General features: G+C 43.7%; 1 protein-coding gene across 1 annotated transcript in view; it reads right to left on the bottom strand.

Moving 5' to 3' along the window:
- SPTBN5 (spectrin beta, non-erythrocytic 5) overlaps nucleotides 1-19,526 on the bottom strand; it is a 149,915-nt gene that overhangs the window by 76,548 nt on the left and 53,841 nt on the right. Inside the window, exons 30-36 of the mRNA XM_073350339.2 lie at nucleotides 17,783-17,915; nucleotides 14,767-14,912; nucleotides 12,892-13,006; nucleotides 10,397-10,507; nucleotides 8,825-9,004; nucleotides 6,059-6,259; nucleotides 4,019-4,168 (exon numbers count right to left, since the gene is read on the bottom strand). Of these exons, the coding sequence (XP_073206440.2) occupies nucleotides 4,019-4,168; nucleotides 6,059-6,259; nucleotides 8,825-9,004; nucleotides 10,397-10,507; nucleotides 12,892-13,006; nucleotides 14,767-14,912; nucleotides 17,783-17,915 (1,036 nt within the window). The remainder of the gene's footprint in view (nucleotides 1-4,018; nucleotides 4,169-6,058; nucleotides 6,260-8,824; nucleotides 9,005-10,396; nucleotides 10,508-12,891; nucleotides 13,007-14,766; nucleotides 14,913-17,782; nucleotides 17,916-19,526) is intronic.

Genomic DNA, 19,526 nt, shown 5'->3' with positions numbered 1-19,526 from the left:
CCACTACACTTGTTAAGAAATGGCAATTTAAAGTGCTGTCCTTCGTTCCTGCCCACGCCACCAAGGAAGAGGACCTGTGTCATTACTCAGCCACACATTTTAGCTCTGCATAGCCATAGTAGTGCTCAGTCTGATGGAATAAATCCCCCATCTGCTGTTTTAATGGATACGCATATAATACAAACTAAATAAATACCGATATACAGCTTTATCAAACTCTGCACCCAGTAGATGGATGGAACCAGCTGCAGAGGATACCAACACATCTCTTGATCCTCTCCCTTTATTCAAATAAATGTCCAGAGGCAGAATCTGAGGCAAGATCTGTGTGAAGAATGCCCATATGGAGAGAGAAGAGAAGTGAGAACCCCTTTGTGCTAAGTAGAGCACAAACACAGAACAAAAAGACAGTCCCTGTTGTAAAGACCTTAGACAACCGACAACACATTGATACAGATGGACCGATATTGGAGTACTAGGCAACAATGAGACATTATTGGTCAACCTGATTGGCTCTGCTGTTGTATTTCTTTATAGATGCCACTCCTTGAGGGAAAGCTCTCTCACTGAAGAATGTTTTATATTTGGAGCTTAACATATTCAGGCTTGGGCTCTGTCTGGTCTCTCTTGGCAAGAAGTTCCATAGCCAGGTCCCGTCATGGAGAACTCTGTTTCCCAGCCTAACAGCCTAACCCCGCATCTCTCCAGCTTCATAATCACTACAGAGTGTAGCTGTTTTGGAGGGCCATGGAGGATGAGGTGGTCTCCACAGTAGCCAGGTCCCATACCATTACGGGCTTTAATAAGTGAAAACTGGACTTGGCGTTGTCGTTTACAATGAACAGAGAATGAGTGAAGTTTGCAAAATGCAGGTAAGATGTGTTTCTATCTGCATTCTTTACTTCTGAGGCATGCTGATACATGCTAGACCAACTTCAGCCTCTCTGTGGCATTTTTAATCAATATCAGGTGAAGAGAGTTACAGCAGATTAATTTTGAGGTGAAAATGAACAACTTCCTGGCTTTTCAGTGGTGGAAGAAAAGCATTCCTCAGTACTGTGGCAAACTGCAAGCCCAAGAGTAGTGACCAGTCCAATCTGATCCAGAAGCGTCATACCCACTTGAGCATCTGCTTTCTTGTACCCTGTGTTTTTAGTAAATTACGTGTCTTCCCTTTGCCACCAACATCATTTATATGTCTCGTGGGTTAAGTTTGACTCATCTGCTCTTCATCCATCCACAGATCTCTTCCAGGCATTGTCACATCTCAGGCTCTGTGTACATGGCAAATTAGGGGTGTGATTCCCAGCTTGTGAGAGCTGGCCTGTGAAAGATAGTAGCATAGCCACAGTAGCACAGGCAGCAGCAGCAGCAGCAAGTGCAGACCCATGGCGTTCAGGTGGGTCTGTATGGGAGCCGGCTGGTCCGCACTGTCGTTGTGCGTGTGACGCTACTATTTTTAGCATTCTAGTTCAATGAGAGCTAGTGCAAGTATGTCTACGTGAGCTGGGAATCACACCCATAATTTACAGTGTAGCCATAGTCTCGGTGACGATAAAGGCTACGTCGGGGAGAAGGGAGATGTACAGTTGGCTAGCAACTACATATTGGTGCACACAAACCCATGGTATCTCATAATCCGATTAGTCTCATGTAGATGCTTTGCTTGATTTCAATATGAAAAGAGGTCCCCTACCTTGTCAAAGCGGATCATGGCAAAATATGACCTACCTTTTTATTTAAAACAATAATTAAGCGAATACATCCCATGTAATTCTTTATATGACTAAATCTGCAACAAAGTATCAGGAACCCTACAATAATAAACCTGTGTAAATACACCAAGAATGAAAAAAAACATTTTAGTGAATGTCTCACATTTAAGTTTCCAAGGGACTAGTATAAGAAATAAGGAGAAATAAATATTTTCAAAATTCTTCCTTCCACACCAAGAGTGTTCTTTTAAATCATCTAGGGCAGATTCTCTGCTGTGCTCAGTTTCTGCTGAGTGCAGGGACAGGCGGGCTGTCAGACAGCCAGTTATGGCTCTCCAATTCTCTGCCCCAGCCTCTGCACAAATTATAGCACCCTAGTGATATTGTCCCCCAACCCCGTTTGTGCTGCAGCAACTCTACCCCAACCCTAACATGCGCTGGGTGGAGGGAGAAGGAAGCAAAGGAGCCAGTTCTGTGAATAGGTATCCACAACAGAGAAACCAATATCACAACTGGCACCTTTGGCAGTCTCCAGAGAAAGGTTGAGGACTGAACTGCCTGCTACAATGCTCTGAATCAGGGTTCAGGTATGCTAGCAAGGCAGTCAGTGGAAGCTTGGCCTGCATTGTACTTCACCTGTTCTGTGGATGGTGGACTTGACTCTCCTAGGCTGTTTATTCATCTGCTTACAGCAGTACCCAGTTTACATGGATACATAAGTAAAGTTAAACTGCACTGGGTGGTGTCTGCACGAGTCTAACCACTGGAATTGGTGTATACTGACTTCTTCCATGTGAAAGCAGTATAATCTTTTGTAACCCTTGCCCATGCAATGTGATTGGGAGCACGAGAAAGACTAGCCTCTTATCAGCAATCCTGTGCGTACCACCTTTGAGATAGTTACACATAGTAGCGGCTTAGTAGGCTATACCTCTCTAGCACCCCTTTTGGGAGATGGTGGGTGTTGCTCCTGATCTGACGGGAGTGAAGATCTGTCCCACCACAAGAGGTAACAACATTTATTGTAGCTCTCAATGCATTTTCAGGGGAAATAAATTAGTGAACCGGTAATAAAGCAGCATAGACACTGCCTTGCAATCCCTTATGCTGGGGTATCCCCTCTCATCAAAATGGCTGCCTTTACCAATAGAATAAGAAACGCCAATTTCATCTGTAGCACTTATTTTCAGCTGCATTTCTCAATGTAGGCAGAGCAAGAAATGTTTCTCAGCAGCAGATTGTCTTTATGAAAATGGGTATATTGTATTTTCCTTTTAAGCACACATCTGTGTGTTGGCTGATCTCCATTTCACTCTTAAGAAAATATGCCGAAGCCAGAATTCACCCTGAATAAAGTCTTTTCGCAGTGCCTGAGCTTCCTGTGATGATGTTATCCACATGGGATGTTAGCAGGGTCAGTCAGTCCTTTTTCGCTTGGCAGGAACTGAGGGTAGGTATTTTCCAACCTGTGTCATTTGTTAGTTGAGCAACAAATACAAATTTATAGCCAGCAGAGCTGTGCTACACTTTACTACAGAAACCTGAAACCAGGTGAAACTCTCCTGGCTTCGGGTTACAGCATAAACTCAGAACTCAGGCCACAGCTGCCAAAAGAGCCACATGTTGGGAATTCTCCCCAGAAATTCATTCGCTACCAGCACTGAGAAGTGGAGGCTCCAAGCCCCTGAACTGCAAAGGGTTAACTATCGTTGCACAATACAGCTCAGGGACACTCTGCCAATGCAGCTCCCAAGTGTGTGCATTGACTCTGTGGCACACACATTGTAGGGAAGCTGGCTGCTGCTCAATTGCGTCTGAAAGTTCCACTCGCACCAAGGTATGAAGCATTTGCACAGATCTAACCAAAGTCCAACACAAGCCAGGAACCATTCTGCTGCACTGTAACCAATCTCAGAGATTTAACTAACAAGAAATGTCTCATAAAATCACCTCTGCAAGAGAAGCTACCCTGAGATTCTACTTGCTTCAGTTCCATTCATCTCTTCAGTTGTGATGGGTATGGGAGTCGTTGAGAAAAAAACACTCCCTTGGCATACCTGCTGCATTCTGGCAACCTGTTAGTTTGTGTAGAGCCATATAAAACTACATCTGAGATTGCACCCACAGTTTTCATGGCAGGGAACATTAGGCCTGGTGAGGAAATACATTTCAAGTGCTGACATCCTGCCTCAGTGTATCCTGTATGCATCTGCACTCTGGGTCTTCATATAATCCCAGTTACAGTTTTACAGTCACATGAGTTTTAGGCTGGAAGCATTTCACCAGAAGCAAAGGTCACTCACCTCCTGAGTGTTCAGGATCTTTTCCAAGTGACCATGATCCCGGTAGAACATTTGTTCTCGGTGTATCTTCTCCAACCACTCCTTCTTCTGCTCCCATTGATGGTACACATTATCCTTTTCTTCCAACAAAGCCCACAACTTCTGCTGGATCTGAAGGTGGTACACAAAGGAAAACCCGTCTTAGTTGTTGTAGCTCATGGGATTAGGGGAAGGCATGTAGGAGAAAGCAGAGCTGGGAGTGACCTCTTCGATGGCACTTTGGGCAAAGTTATCAAACAAGGGAGAGAAGGAATAAATGTTAGCACTTGTATAAGGGCAGAGAAGCTGAGGGGTGTCCAGTTTCATGTGAGGAGGAATATTTGTGACAGTGTATGTCTGTGTACATATGTTGGGGCCCATTCCAAACATAAAGCAATAGTAGCTGTTTCTTAGGCTCCTTCTCCAGAATTTATTCCTCGTTATCCATGGCCCCACGGTAGGCACAGAAAGGAGAGAGACTGGAATGAGGTGTCAGCACCAGGGCTGTGTGCCATAAAGCAAGCGCGTATGAACACATGGAGCATCCGTGTTGAAATACATGGTATTCCAACTGCCAAAACTGTTGGTGTCCACAGGCCTCCGACTATCAGCATTGACTTCTTATTCTTTCAACTGTACTTGTATGTTCAAAGCCTTTCACAGGTTGGGAATTGGGAAGATTACTAGTTATGGTAGGTGCACATTGCAATATTTAATAAGCACTCAGAGATAGGTTGGTCAGAGGAGAAGGCACGGCACTTTTTATTAACTACAAGAACGATGCTCATGCTTCTGGAAACAGCAAAACCTGATCCTAAGGTACACGATCTGCACAGAGCAAAGTTCAGAGGGCGTCCGGGGGGTCTTGTGTTTAAGACTCACCTGACCTGGACACAGCCTGTGCTTCAAGCCGGTCCCCAAATGAGCTGCTAGACCTTCACCAGGTACACTCATTCACAAGGAGTTGAATGACAGTTTGATGTCCTGTCTAGGTACAGTACATGTTTTTAGCTCTGAGCCATTATGATTTGTCCTTGTTTCTTGCTTGTTGTAAACAGAGAATTGGTTGAAGTCTATCAACCCTCAAGCAGATCTGAGGACAGTCAAATTAGAGCTGTGATTTGTGCTATCCCTTTAGTTTCTTACATTGTTGCTAGCCATGTCTCAAATACAAGGTTTTATTTTGTGACAATGTATTTTATTGCAGCGGTGGTTAATATTTTGAACAAGTGTCCTATCATAACTTCTGTTTTAAAGGTTTAGGAGAGCGTCCCATACAACCTAATGGGCCAAGGTTTCACTGAAGAGAATGTCAAATTTTTTTTGTAAGATTTTGTATATAAATGATCAAAATGTATTGCTCTCCAGCAATTGCATGGGTGGAGGGTAGTTAGCCTACATCCCTTCCAACAGAGATGTTAGCTGTTGGAGTTCATTTTGTTGGTGATTATTGGGTTGTAAGAATGGGAGACACATTGGAATACCCTCCAACATGAGAAACTGGTGGTTGTATGGGAATTTTAGAGGATGCTTGTCCTAGGACCCTAGGATTCCGCTTCCCATCTTTCTTTTGTTTTTTGGGCTGCATAAAGTTTGCCAGTTATTCCTTTAGATTTTCTTATGTGTTTGAGCCTTTTCAGTATATTTGCCCAGTCTGGTCTAGTGTGGAGGTAGCGCCATAACTGGAAGGCAAGAACTTGTAAAAATCCAATCCAGGAAGTAAGTAGCATTGTCTCGATTGCTCAAAAGATCCCAAAGTTCTCAGATAACCCAAACTCTGCTTTGGCAGGTATTTGTTGATTCCCACATGGGTCCACCCTCATGTATGAAGTGGTATGAAAGAACATTCATGTATGTCAAAGGCAGATATTCTACTGAGTTGGGTGTGGATCACGACATATATGTGTGGGGGGGTTTATGTATCCAAGCCCAGCCTGAGTACAGAATGGTATCTGTGACAGTATTGAGCTGTTCTGCATGCAACTGTGAACCCAGATATGCTATTAAATGGTTTCTATTGACCTCTCTTGATATTTTCTCTTCCTGCAGCAGCGACTGTCCTAGCTGTGCCACCCGATTGTATGTTTCCTCTCGTGCCTCGATCTCTGCCAACAGCTGCTGGTGTTGGGTAAGCCTCAGGCTGCTAGTGGATATATCCCGGATTGTCTCCTCAGTCTTCATTTCCCTCATCATCTCTGCTGTCCAGGAGAAATAGTCCCACACCTGGAACCCAAGAAAAAGTCCAGGGTCAGGTTAGTCTCCGGCTTAGGTTGTCAGACTGGTACATCACTGCATAATTGTTCATCTTTAAATAACAGATAATGCAGCTGTAGAGAACAAGGATAATATTCTATTAAGGCTTGTAATGCTATTATGAACCTCAACAGGGGAGTACTAAAAGCTCAGAGGAACATCTGCTTTCAGTATTAAAAAACCCACAGGCCTTTTATTGTAACATCAGAACCACAACAACATTGTGCAATGTCTCATCAGCAATAACAGGATGTTTTCTGTGGCCCTTCAGACATCTCTGCAGTGTGCTATACAGATTTTCTTCAAAATTCTGCAGGCAGATAGTCACAGTTAGAATTTCGGAGACAGCATTTGAAGCTCTCAGCTGGGGCAGTGATGTACAAGAACACGCACCAAACACCTGAGAATTATTTTCAGAATGTGGCTGAGGAAAGTTGTAAAGCTAAAAATAATTCTACATGTCTGTGAGCACAGTTTTGTGCACCTAACTGATTGAACCCCAACCTGCCCACTTACTGTTGATCTCTCATTTGAGTGTACAATAAAGGTTGTGCTCCTGTCAAAAACAGGAGGGCATGGGATGCTCGTGGGAAGATTACTTAACTTTTTGTGATATTTAAACTGTCCCTGGGCTATCTGAGGTGATCTTGTGGATATGGATGGATCTATTTGTTAATTAGTGTACTTGAAACACATTGTCAAAGGCCTGAAGAGCATTGCATGGATGCTCTTTTATTGCAGGGTACTAAAACTCCACCGCAGAAAATAAATAATCATGCTCCATTTGCATGCGTGATTGCATGCTTTGCACTCAGATGCTTCATTTTGAAAATTTAATCAATTATAAATGTGTGCCGTGACCAGTGACTACGATTTGTACGTGACCCTCACCAGTAACTATGATAATTTTTGAGGAGGTCGTTTCAGTGCATGTGTGCAGATTTCATTTCAGCTTGCACGGCTGTAATTCAGAGTCAGGGCTGGCTATCACGCAAGTCACTGACATCCCACTTGACACAGTGCAAACATCTCCGGCTCACTGAGATTTAAGTGTTTGGGAAAAAAACGATGAAGTGAGCTGTAGCTCACGAAAGCTTATGCTCAGATAAATTTGTTAATCTCTAAGGTGCCACAAGTCCTCCTTTTCTTTTTTCATAAATCTAGGGCTATTCAGAGCATTGGAATGAACCAGCAGCCACAGGGGTTTACTGAACTATTGCTGGAAATATGCAAGGACAGAAAAGACTCCAATCTATAGGAGACTCTTGAGCAGAGCAAGCCTGAAACCACACAGAGTCTAGTGCAAACTTCAGCACATGGGTGCCCATGCCCTTTACTAAACCATGAAACGCACTTTAAACCCTGCTTCCACTGAGGGTTCCTCTAGAGATTTGGAGCCCTCTGCTGTCATAGGACCCGTGGTCACTAGGGCCAGCCCTGCTCTTTAGTCACAATGAAATCAAACCTGACACAATGCAGAGGGAAGCACTAGATAACCCAGGAGAAGTCCCTTTCTACAGTAATGATTATTTGATTTCTTTAAATTAAAGGATTCACAACATGAACCAGGACAAATGAATACACAGTTGTCTCTTTATCTAGAAATCAACAAAGTAAAAATATTACCTCTTATTTGTTACAACTGCCTTTCACATAATTTCAATGGCCCCGAAGAGCACTCAGCACAGCTAGAAAGAAGGGAAGCAGCATGACCCTTTGTGCTCACCAGAACTTGGGGGCATTTGGCAGTGAGCCAGAACTCAGCATGCTATCCTCTGCACCAGCTGCCTACAGCACCGTGGGGTCATTCCTAGAGCTGAGCAAATAATTGATCTTTCAGTTCAGTGGCTGAACCAAAGAAATCCCCCGAAATATTTGGTTAATTTGCAACCAAATCTGAATTTTTCAGTTTTTCTTATTAAATCAGAACTGGAAAAAAATGGTTTGGGTCAAAACAAAAATACTTCCGAAGTTGATTCCAATTGATATTTTGTTTTGAAACTGCCGATTAGAAACAAAATGTTGAAATGGTCCATTGTCACTCATTCCCCTATATACATGCACATACAGATGACACCCACAGAATCATCCACTTGTCCATTCCCTTATCAACGCTCATGCTTACATGGACAGACAGGTGTTGGTTTGCAGAGATACTGAGGATTAGCAATTACGATCGACTTCAATGGGATTTTGCAGGTGCTCACACTCTGAGAAAATTAGGTTTACCTCCTTCTCCACCTGCACATTTATGTCAACTTCTGCCAGTTGCCCTACAAAACATACACCCTCATATATGTCCACATATGAACATCCCTTGCACACTGGCACAATATTTCCCCATCTACTAATATATACTCACAACTGTGAGCTCTCATACACTTAGCAAATGGCATGCACAAACACCTGTCTGCGCTCACATTCTGTCACATAGACCTGTGTGCCAGACACACATGCTCATGCTCACATAACATGAAGTCAGATTTCTTTGTGCATTAATAGACAATGAAAATACAGAAAGGCAGGAGTGCTCACATCTGCTTGAAATTGGTAAAGCTTGCAGGCCTGTTCCAAATGTTCCCTGCGCTGTTCCACTTTAGACTTCAGGGACTCCCAGTTCTCCACTACTGCTTGCTGCTTCGCTTGCAGGTCTGCCACCTGTCTCTCAGAGCACCGGGCCAGCACACTGCCTGCAGCATCAATCAGCTCCTGCAGCTGCAGTGGGGAGAAAGTCATCATGCAGGTTAAGAAGGGGAAGATCATGGAGGGCCAGTTAGCATCACAGAAATGATAAGACCTATATCAACTGCATAAGGCATCAGAATTCAAATTACACTCTTCAGAAGAAAGTTTTCTCCTGTGCCAGCTATAGTCACATATAACTATAGTGACAGTAACAGTGACATCCGATGTCTGCTGAGGTTCATCACAGCAGTGCAAATGTCTCATTACCTATTTCAGGTCACAGCTCCTCTTTCCACTGTCCCATTTGTAAAAATGGGAGGCGGTGAGGGATGTGTCAGATATGACTATCCCAGGAGAACAAATGTCCCTACCCTGTTTTGGATAGGGGCTGTTTAGATTTATCACAGATAGGTTCTTTATGAAAAAAGAAAAGGAGTACTTGAGGCACCTTAGAGACTAACCAATTTATTTGAGCATGCTCATGCTCAAATAAATTGGTTAGTCTCTAAGGTGCCACAAGTACTCCTTTTCTTTTTGCGAATACAGACTAACACGGCTGTTACTCTGAAAGGTTCTTTATGGATATTTGTCTTGCCTCATTTCCCTTTAAAGGTCTCATGCAGCTGGTTTGGTTAATTCCAGTGTGCCATTCCTTATGGATAGCCCAAGGTCTAGGTGTCAAGCCCTTGCCCTTTCAGTGGTATGCTGCCTTAGTAATGTCAATGTAACATATTGTCAGTACTCTGATGTTGCATTTATTAAACTGGGTTACCAAGAGACAAACTGCATGAATTTCATTCTTACAGCCAGAGCCAAGCATGTCTCTTTGGACAAAACAGGACTCTGTCTGAATAACAGCACTTTTCGTGACCTGAGCCTTTTAAAAAGTTTGTATAACAAGCCCCAGCCTCATATTCCCAACTTGCCCTCCTCTCTCCAACCTCCTAAACCTGTCAGAATTCCTAAAGTCTATCCCAGTGAGCTCCCACCTCCCTCTCCCCTTCCATAACTCCCTCTAACCAGCTGGTGAATCCATTGCTGGGCACAGCAATGGAAAAAGCATCTCACTATTCATTGGATGCCTCTCTCATCCGACGAGAGAGGCATCCAATGAATAGTGGGATGCTTTTGACAGGAGGGATAAGCCTGGCATAAGCACCCATTTCAAGTGGTTATCAGAATCAACCTTCTGATCCATTTCAGAGTCAGCCCGAATTATAAAGCCTGTCTTGTTTTTAATGTTTTAAATCACCCACTTCATACCTATCACCGATACTCAAAGACATTAAAAGAAAGAGCAGGCTTTGAGGGAGACCATTCCAGGCTCTGACAGACAAGTTAATTGTGGGAAAGCGTTGCTGGAGCTGGCTTGGAATCCAGGCTGTTGGCTGCACATTAAAGAGTGTGAGTGACTGATCTCACCTGCTGCTCATTCCCTAGGAGCTCGTGTTCAAGGGCCGCATGTTTGCGTAGCTGGGACTGCACGCCACTCATGTCCTTAGCAGTGTCATCGGGGATGCTCTTGGACTTCTCCTAGCAAGGAAAGAGTTAATAGGAGCTTTGTTAATGAACACCCCAAGGCACAAACATTAAGAGTCCACTTCTGAGAGCTTTACTCATGTTACAGGGGACCTATCTTACTCTGCAAGCAGGGCTGGATTTCCAATTAGGCACAATAGGCACATGCCTAGGGGCGTTGGCATTCTAGGGGTGCCTAAAAGTTAAAAGTGGGGTAAAAGTTAATATATACAGCTCCCCTGCGGGCGGCCAGGTTCCTGGCATGGGTTGGTGGCTGCCCAGTGTGTGGGGCTGGAGCAGGGTGAGTGTCTGAGTCAACCCGCCTGGGGGCGCTGTGAGCTGTGGCCAGGTGGGGCGGCTGCTGAAAGTGCTGGGAGTGTACCAGCCCCTTTCCAATCTCGGCCACCCTGCTGCCTCCACCCCTTGCCGGGGAGGGAGAAGAAGGGGCATGACTGGTGCCCCATTCACGGGCGGAGCCAGAGCACGGCTGCCGTGTCATGCTGTAGGAGGGATGGAAGACAACTGGGAAACTGCTCGCCATGGGGAGAGGTACAGTCCCCACCTTGCACCTCGCCTGGGGTAGGTGAGCTGTGCCCTGGCTCGGGCTGAGAGCGCCGTGCATGGCGGAGGGTCTCGTGCCTTCCTGGGGAGGCTGTGTTTATATTTTGTTTTGTTTCATTTTTTACGGAAAACATGAAGGTCAGCTGTAGGCAGGGGGAGGGAGGGTGCTGAAGATGCTGTGCCTAGGGGCGCATAAGGTGTAAATCCGGCCCTGTCTGCAAGTAAGGACTTCTTACGGGGACTGTTCAAAGGTATTGCTCAATATAAAGCTTGCAGAATCTGGCCCTAAGACATTATATGGATTCTGAGTGTAACCCACTGGCAGTGTGTGTTACAGCTCCCCCTAGTGGTCAGGCCACTAAAGGATAATAGCCTACTACTGCTCCACTTAATGGAGTAACTTTAGCGGAAATGGTAGAGGTCTGTACTGAAGTGCTGAAGGCTCTATGTACACAGGCTACTGAAGACCCATGCGGTAAGAGTAAGAGAAAGATGACCCACTGACACAAGGGGTATCCAGAGACACACAGAGCAGCAGACAATTCATCAAGTATGTTGAGATCTACCCTGGACTGACCCTTTTGGTTTAAAAACAAAATTATTCGGAGAATCCCTTGCATTTGGTTGCCAAGAATTCTTTTCAACATGTAAAATGGTAATGTTCTAGAAAAGACAGATGAACACAATCAGGCAGTGGGGCATACAATACCTTTTAGGCTGGCCAAATGGACTAGAAGTAGCACTGTGTGCTATGATGCATGACTACCTCTCAGCCCATGGAAATAAAAGTCTGACCAGGCTTGTGACAACGGTAGGCCTTGAATAGCTCTTATAGTGGCACCTGATGACCTACTCAGAAGAGGCATTGGTAATTAGTTGAGGGTCTCAGTCCACTTCTTTGACAACAGGCCTTCGCAACCTACAAACCATCATTACAACCGCCACCGGTTGGCCGCAGTCTCAGCTGAGAGCCCAACGAATGAATGGTCATGACTATGGAATGACCATTCTAACCTTAGGTGTAGTACATCCAGGTTACCATTGAGGTCCATTAGCAGGGCAGCCTGAGGGAAACATTGCCGCTGGCTGGGCTGACCCAAACCTATGGATAAACCAAGAGTCTAGGCCTGTAGAGCTTTCAGTCCAGCACTTTTGTCACAAAATTAACTACTAGTACGTTTACGCATATGCACAGTCTCTCAAAATCCCAGGTAGTATCTCGTGAGATAAGGGGATGGATTCTCCACTCACTTACAATAGCTCAAATCAGGAGTAACTCAATTTAAGTCAACAGAATTATGACAGTGTGAGTAAGTGGAAAATCCAGCTCATAAAGTAGCAAAATCCTACTGCTTTGCTCATTGGAAGCCATGTTGGATTTCCTCCTCTGATTCACACTTAAGGAGATGCCTTTTTGTTGGAAAATACTCTCTCTAGTGTAGAGAGAGCCAATGCTGTAAAGGGGAGCCCAATGAGGCAGTGAACAACAAGGCCTTTTTACTCTGGCGTGATGGACTAGAACTAGCATGAGAGTATGTGCTGCAATATGAGGCAATTTAGTCCAGGCTCAGCCTCTTGCTGCTCACACAGCTTGGCAGGTGTTTAGTGACTTATACAGCTCCAGCAGCTGCTCCTGCCAGCAGATCAAGTTCAGTCTTTGAGGGATTCCACAGGTGTCTTTGTCAGCACTTCTGGTCAGAGTGGCTTGTGAGGTATGGGTCTTTTCTGCAGGGAAACTCAACAAGCCAAAGGTAGGAATGGTGGGTGTCCTAGAGACCCTTACAGCACTAGGCAGAAATTAAAGACCCACCTCCTATGTTTTTCACCATGATTTTTACCTCAATGTGGGTGAGGGCATCTGTCAGGTCTTGGTAACTCTTGTGAATTGCCTCCGCATCCTTCAGTCGCTCGCCTCGTAACCAGGTCATCTCCAACAACTCTTCCCAGGAGTTCCTGCAAAGGGCCATGGAGAAACAGACCATGCAAGGGTGTGAAATGGAGACAAATAAGATGAATAGGAGGAGCAACAATTTTAAAAAGACCCCTGTTTAGTCTCTTGCTTCAGCCACCATGCCTGGGTGAGGCGATTCCCTTGCAACAGTGAGTGTTTCCCATCACTGAGTCAATCTTACAACAGTTCCTGTCAAGGTCAAATGTAGGCTATTCAAATACATGCCATAGTAGGATCCAAAGGAGGTAGCAACAGAAAGGCAGTCAACAAAAATAAAAGGTAAATCTCCCACTCAGTTGCACTGTATTTTTGTGAGCAGTTTATGCCACAGCAGGCTTTTTTACATTTTATTTGTAATGTGTAATAGGATGATTGAAGCCAAATGGTTTAGGTGCTATTAAATTTCTAAGAGATTCAGATTTCTACTTCCTGGACTGGATTTTGGTTTGCGGGTAGGCGAAGGGCCCATCTCATGTGTATCATAGTCCACAACAGGAGAATGAAAATATGAGAACCAGGGAGGGAGAGCCTAAAAGGTAAAATTAGAAGCATGACAAAGTCAGATGAGTATGTATAAAAGGAGGGCTTGTGAGCATACCTGAAGAATGAACACACTCAAACAGAAAAACATTATTTTTTTAGAATGCTCAGAAAAACTAAATCTGTCTGTGTGACTACAGATGGAGAGTGAGAGAGGGGAGGAAAAAGAGTGGTGTTACTCTGCTTAAGCTCCCGCCACAATCCTGGAGCAGCTTGATGTTTCAGATAATCAGCAGAGAGACTGTGAACAATGCTGACATTTAAATAGTCCCTATTAGCCTTCAGTGTTACCATGCACTGAGATGAATGGGGCAGCTCGCACGTCTCCATGATATTAACTCTAACTGTCAGATTCTGAAAGGCTGCATTAGATTCATTCATGTTTGGAAGGTTGTCTTCACAACCACTAGTAATAGCAAGGTAGTCCTGACTTCTCATTTATGCTAAGGCCCCCTTACACCTTGGTGGCAGGGTAAAGAGGCCCTAGTGTAACTGAGAATCCAGGGCCTCCATTCTTTTTAAGTGAAAGGTAACATTCTGCAGAAATTATGTGCCTCTGTGGAATACCAGCCTAGTTCAGCTCAATTCAACCACAGTTTTTATCTGATCCATGAACAATTTCAATGTTTTGACTTTTTTTATACCTAGCACTTTCATAGCACTTTTCTCAATAGGTCTCCAAGTATTTTATAAAGGAGGTCAGCTTCATGATCCTCATTTCAAAGCTGGGGAAACTGAGGCACAGAGTGGGGGGAATGACTTGCCCAAGATCATCCAGCAGGCAGTGGCAGAGCTGGGAAGAGAACCTAGGTCTGAATCCCAGTCGAGTGCTCTATTCACTGACCATGCCAACTGGATCATAAAGACACAACTAACCTCCTAGCAGCCCAGTTAAATGATTCCCTTTAAAATGACACAGGACTCTCACTGATACTGCTTGTTAAAGGTCTCTGGTCCACTGCACGAGCTGCCAAATCAGAAAGCTGATACTATGATGATTTTTTTAAAGAATAAAGCATGTTGGCTGTCCCGTGCCAATGAAGTTGCCACTGGCATCATTTCAGAACAAGCCACATCTCCTTTCTGGTCCTCATTGTCGTACATTTATTAACTAATGAATTGTGTGGGCATGTCTTCCACTTTCCTGGATTTCTTCCCATTTGGTCCCCCGAGGTAGGAACTGAAAGAAGAATGAAGAAAAGAGCCACCACTAGTCTCTTACCGTAGCTCCTTCTGCCTCTGCTGGATCTGTCTGGATTCCGAATGCCCGTGGTCCAACAAGTTCTCTGCCAGCTGCTGGTAAGCTGCAACTCTCTTAGCAGCCATTTCCATCTGGTGCTGGAACGTATCATATTTGGCACAAAGATGCTTTTGAAAGAGGAACAAAAAACAGGGATCAGACTTGGTTTGGGAAGCTACTGTTCCATGTGGATATCTGCTCAGCAGCCTACTGAATATAGCCTAACGGCAAGCAATTGGCAGGTGACCTTAGGGACATGAAGCTTGACTGTGAGTAAATAATTTTGCTCTAAAAGACCAAAAAGGTCTATAGATTAGCTAGAAAAATGAAAGAATGTTGCTAGCTCTACGATGCAGGTAGAGGCAGAGAGCATATTGCAAATGGTAGAAGCATCCCAAAATAAAAAATAACTGGACACCCGATCTAACTTATTGCAAACATACAATGAAAATTAAATTGAGTTCATATTATTAAATAATATACACATAAGGTATGAATACACATGTATATTCAGTGCTAAATTTTCAGTCCGCCTCAGTCCAACCTCCATGTTTGTGGACACAATTTTGCACAAGCCAAGGTTTTTTTAAAAGGGGTATATAAAGTGAGTGGCCTAAATGAGTGGCTTGATTTTCAAGAGTGGTGAGCACCTAACAGCTCCTACAGACTTCAATGGTAGATGAAGATAGGTAGTTAGATGTCTACCCATTAATATTTGTGACCAAAATCTATTAAATGGACACTACTTTAAGTATCTGGTGATCAAAATATAGAGTGGACCTGAGCCACAATGCTCAGCACTGGGAGTGGATCCAAATCTCAATTTCCCAAAGCATAGGCATTTTAGGATTCAGTGTTCCAGTATGACTCATTACAGAGACAGACCCAAGTCACTGTGCACAGATCCAGTCCTGTAATCAATTCCAAAACTCCTGTTGAAAATGTTTGTGGCAGGAGTTGGAGTCAGAGTTCCAATTCTGGCTCATCACCAATTGAAAATCATTCATTAATGTTCACGATGCACTTTGAGAACCTTGGAAGGAATGGACTGTATATTATGAAATAGTATGACGTAAATGACATAACCATGCAGTGACTGTCAGGGCTAGAAAATCCCTCATGGGTCATCTAGTCTACCTCTCGTATACCAATTAGGACTATCCTCTAAGTAGTAGTAATCTCCTAATGGTGAACATCACCCTTGTGCAGAAGGCCTACACAAGACCTCTTCAGCACTTAAGTGTTACTAAACTGTAACTGTCTTTAATGCTATTGCTTCAGTTATTTCCCTTGGAAAAATTTTCCATTATAATAAAATTCAGTGATTGACCAAAGTCCACTCTTTATTCTCCAAACAGGGTACAGCACAAGCATGTTATGGTAAGTGAACCCCACTTAGGATGGGACATAGCTCAGTCTCCATGGTCTATTCAATCCATGCTCTAACAACTACAGTGCCAACTGTGTCGGTGGTTTTTGTGATGTAGACTTCTGTCAGCTAGGCACTGAATGAAAGCCACTCCTACCAAGGTCAACCCTAATGAATATAACTTAATCAGCCACGCAAAATACCAGTGTTTCAGAAAACAAAGTCTCACAACAAATAGTTTTGAACAGTTATACAGAAAACCCTCCCATCTGAAGCCTTCGCCTCAGGCTTCCTTCACAATTCTGATGTAAACCTTCTTCTCAGGCCTAGCTCATTTCACTTACCCCTTCCTCCGAGGACTACTCCCAACCTCTTTTAACAGGAGTCAACACTCACTTAGCTCTTTTTTAGCCAGCTCCTCTTGTAATAGGGTGGACGTGTTAGTCAACCCTGCCAGCCTGTTACAGCCAATGAAACTTTTATTTTCTAAGTGTTGTTATTTTTTCTTTTAATAGCTCATTTGCATTTTCTCTTGATCAGCGTTATTCCTTATTTTATTACCTTCATTCCTCTCCTCTCTTCTACCCCCATCCATACTGCTGTCATGATTTTCACTAACTATGACATACTTTACAGAGACAAAATAGATGAGGTAACATCTTTTATTGGACCAACTTCTGCTGGTGAAAGATACAAGCTTTCCAGCTTACACAAGAGCTCTTATTTAGGTCTGGGAAAGGTACTCAGAGTGTCACAGCTAAACACAAGGTGAAACAGATTGTTTAACATAAGGAGTCAACATGTTGCAAGAGACCATTCAAGGTGAAGTGGGCAGTTAATACTTCTGAAGTTGGAGGACAAAGGTGGGTCAGTGGGTTATAGATTGTTGTAATCAGCCATAAATCCAGTGTCTCTAGTAGTCAGTCTATGATTTTTCATGTCTAACAAAGTTATGAATTTAAGCTCCCAGGCTTGTCTTTTAAAAGTGTTGTGCAGGTTTCCTTTGAGGATGAGGACTGAGAGGTCAGATATGGAGTGACTGTTTCGTGAAAAGTGTTTGCCCACGGGTGATGTGGTGATCTTGTCTGTTATCATTTTTCTGTGTAAATTCATTTGAAAGCAAAGTGGCTGTCTGGTTTCACCCCCATAGCTGTTATTGGGTCGTATGGTGCACTGCCTGAGGTACAGCACATGTTGTGATAGGCATATGTAGACCCCCGGATCTTAAAAGGTGTGTTGTGGGGGGTGTTGATCATTGTAGCAGTGGAAATATGTCTTGCAGGTTTTGCATCTGCTATTCTGGGAGGGTCTGGTGCCACTTTGAGTTGGTGGGTACTACTCTGTGGGGAGCTTGCTTCTGATGATGACCTTGGAGAGATTCAAGGGTTGTTGGAAGGCTGGAAGAGGGGATTGGGGAAAGATTCCTTTCAGGGTGCGGTCACCATCGAGTATGGGTCATAACTACTTAATGATACCCCGTATGGGTTCCAATGCAGGGTGAGAGATGACAACTAGCAGCGTGTGGTCAGAGGACTTTTTTTTTCTTTATACACAGTCACACTCCATACCTGACATTTTTACAGTATGAAATCAGGTAAACTTTGCTTGTGTTTGTTACCATTAGCTCACCAGGACATGTTCATAATCACTGCCATAATCATCAGAGCTGGCCACCTGCCTCTGCTGATTGATCCAGTCCTGCAGGTCCTCATACTCCCTCAGATACTCATGCAGACCAAGAGTTTCATCTAGCTTCTTCCCTCTGTTTAGAGAGAGCAACAGGGAGAAATCGGAATATAAATATCTACACAATGCATAAAATAAGGAAGAGAATGAGGGGCTCTCTCCAAGAAAGAAAATTAGGTTCATGATCTGAGAGTTCTCACAATAACCCCAAAGACTGGAAATCAAGTTTGAAGGATGGTAGCCTGTAGCTCTGTCAACCTCTTTACCATTCCCCAGCATTGGCTAACTGAGCTTTGCTCTGCCCGGATACTAGCCACAGCACAGGAAAATTCCCTCCATTTTTTCCTGATCATTTTTATTTCTACGGATAAATGCGATACTTACGAAAGTGAGAAGGAAATCCACACTACATAGAGTGAGGCTCAGCGAGGCAAGTGCTGGGAAAATCACCTTACGTAGCTCTGCTAATGTTGCCCAACAAGCAACATTCCCACAATTCGCTGCACTTCCCTGAGCAAAGATTGCCAGATTGTTTAGGTCTCTAGTGGTACAGTCAAACATCTTTTAAGGACTAGGTGGAGATAAAATAGACCAACTTTCCAGCTGTTAATGTGCCTGGCCAATCAGAACCATGGAAATGGCAGTATTCCCCCAACTCTTGGGACTTTATTGCAAGTCTCCCAATATTTGGTGTTCTTCCTGAAGATAAATCTCCCAGTGATGCACTGCTGTCTCTCCTCTGTTTGAATCACAACTGTGCATCCTGGGAGACATAGTCCAGCCAGTGAAGACCAGATGAGGCACCAGAGCAGCTCACGCTCACACTGTTCAATGTCAAAATGAGACCAAACAAATCATTGCTATTCTGCCCATCACACCAAAACCAAATATTTGACAATTCATTTTTTTCTGAACTTTCCATTCCATGAACAATTTCAATGTTTCAACTTTTTTGTGAGGAATCAGGCTGAAAACAATTGTTGACGTATCAGAACTTCCTGTGCCTCTGTAAATTCCAACTTTCAACTAGGCATGTCTCATTACTAATCTTACGAACTTCCTGGCTCTCTCTGAACGACATTTCTGTGGGGCAAGAAATTAAACAATTCAGGTATATATTTGCTTCTTCCTAGTGCTAAATTTGGAGAGTCTAAAAATCTTAGGCATAATCCAGCTCTCTTGGTTTTGAGCATCTAGTCATAAATGGGGGAAGTGACTAATATTACAGGATGAAAGCCCTCTTGTATTAACAAATCCTCAGTCTTAAGGGAAGGTGTAATTCTATCATTACATCTGTCCATTTGGGTAACGCACCAAGAAAACAATAGGCACCACTTCCAGAAATACAATTCCTTTGTTCCACCTGTGAAGTTAGACTCCAACAAGCAGGCAGATGAATAAGTATGTGAGATAATCCAGAATCCAAAATCACTTTGCTCGAGGATGAAGAACAGAAAAGGGGAAATGGGAGGAATTAGCATCTTCAATAGTAAAGAAATCTTATTGAACAGCTCAGGTGCAACAAATGTACAGTTCTTTTTTTTATAATTATTTGTGTAGCACCTCAGTACTGCACAGGATACAAATATAGACAGTCCATTTCCTGGAGATCTCACAATGAAACAGACAGAAGAGATATGGGGCATGATCCAAAGCCCACTGAGATCAGTGGAAAGACTCCACTGCC

The sequence above is a fragment of the Lepidochelys kempii genome, chromosome 6 (genome assembly GCF_965140285.1).
Source record: "Lepidochelys kempii isolate rLepKem1 chromosome 6, rLepKem1.hap1, whole genome shotgun sequence".
Taxonomy (NCBI): Eukaryota; Metazoa; Chordata; order Testudines; family Cheloniidae; genus Lepidochelys; species Lepidochelys kempii.
Note: the sequence above shows the minus strand (reverse complement) of the source record. Positions and strands in the feature narration are given on the sequence as shown.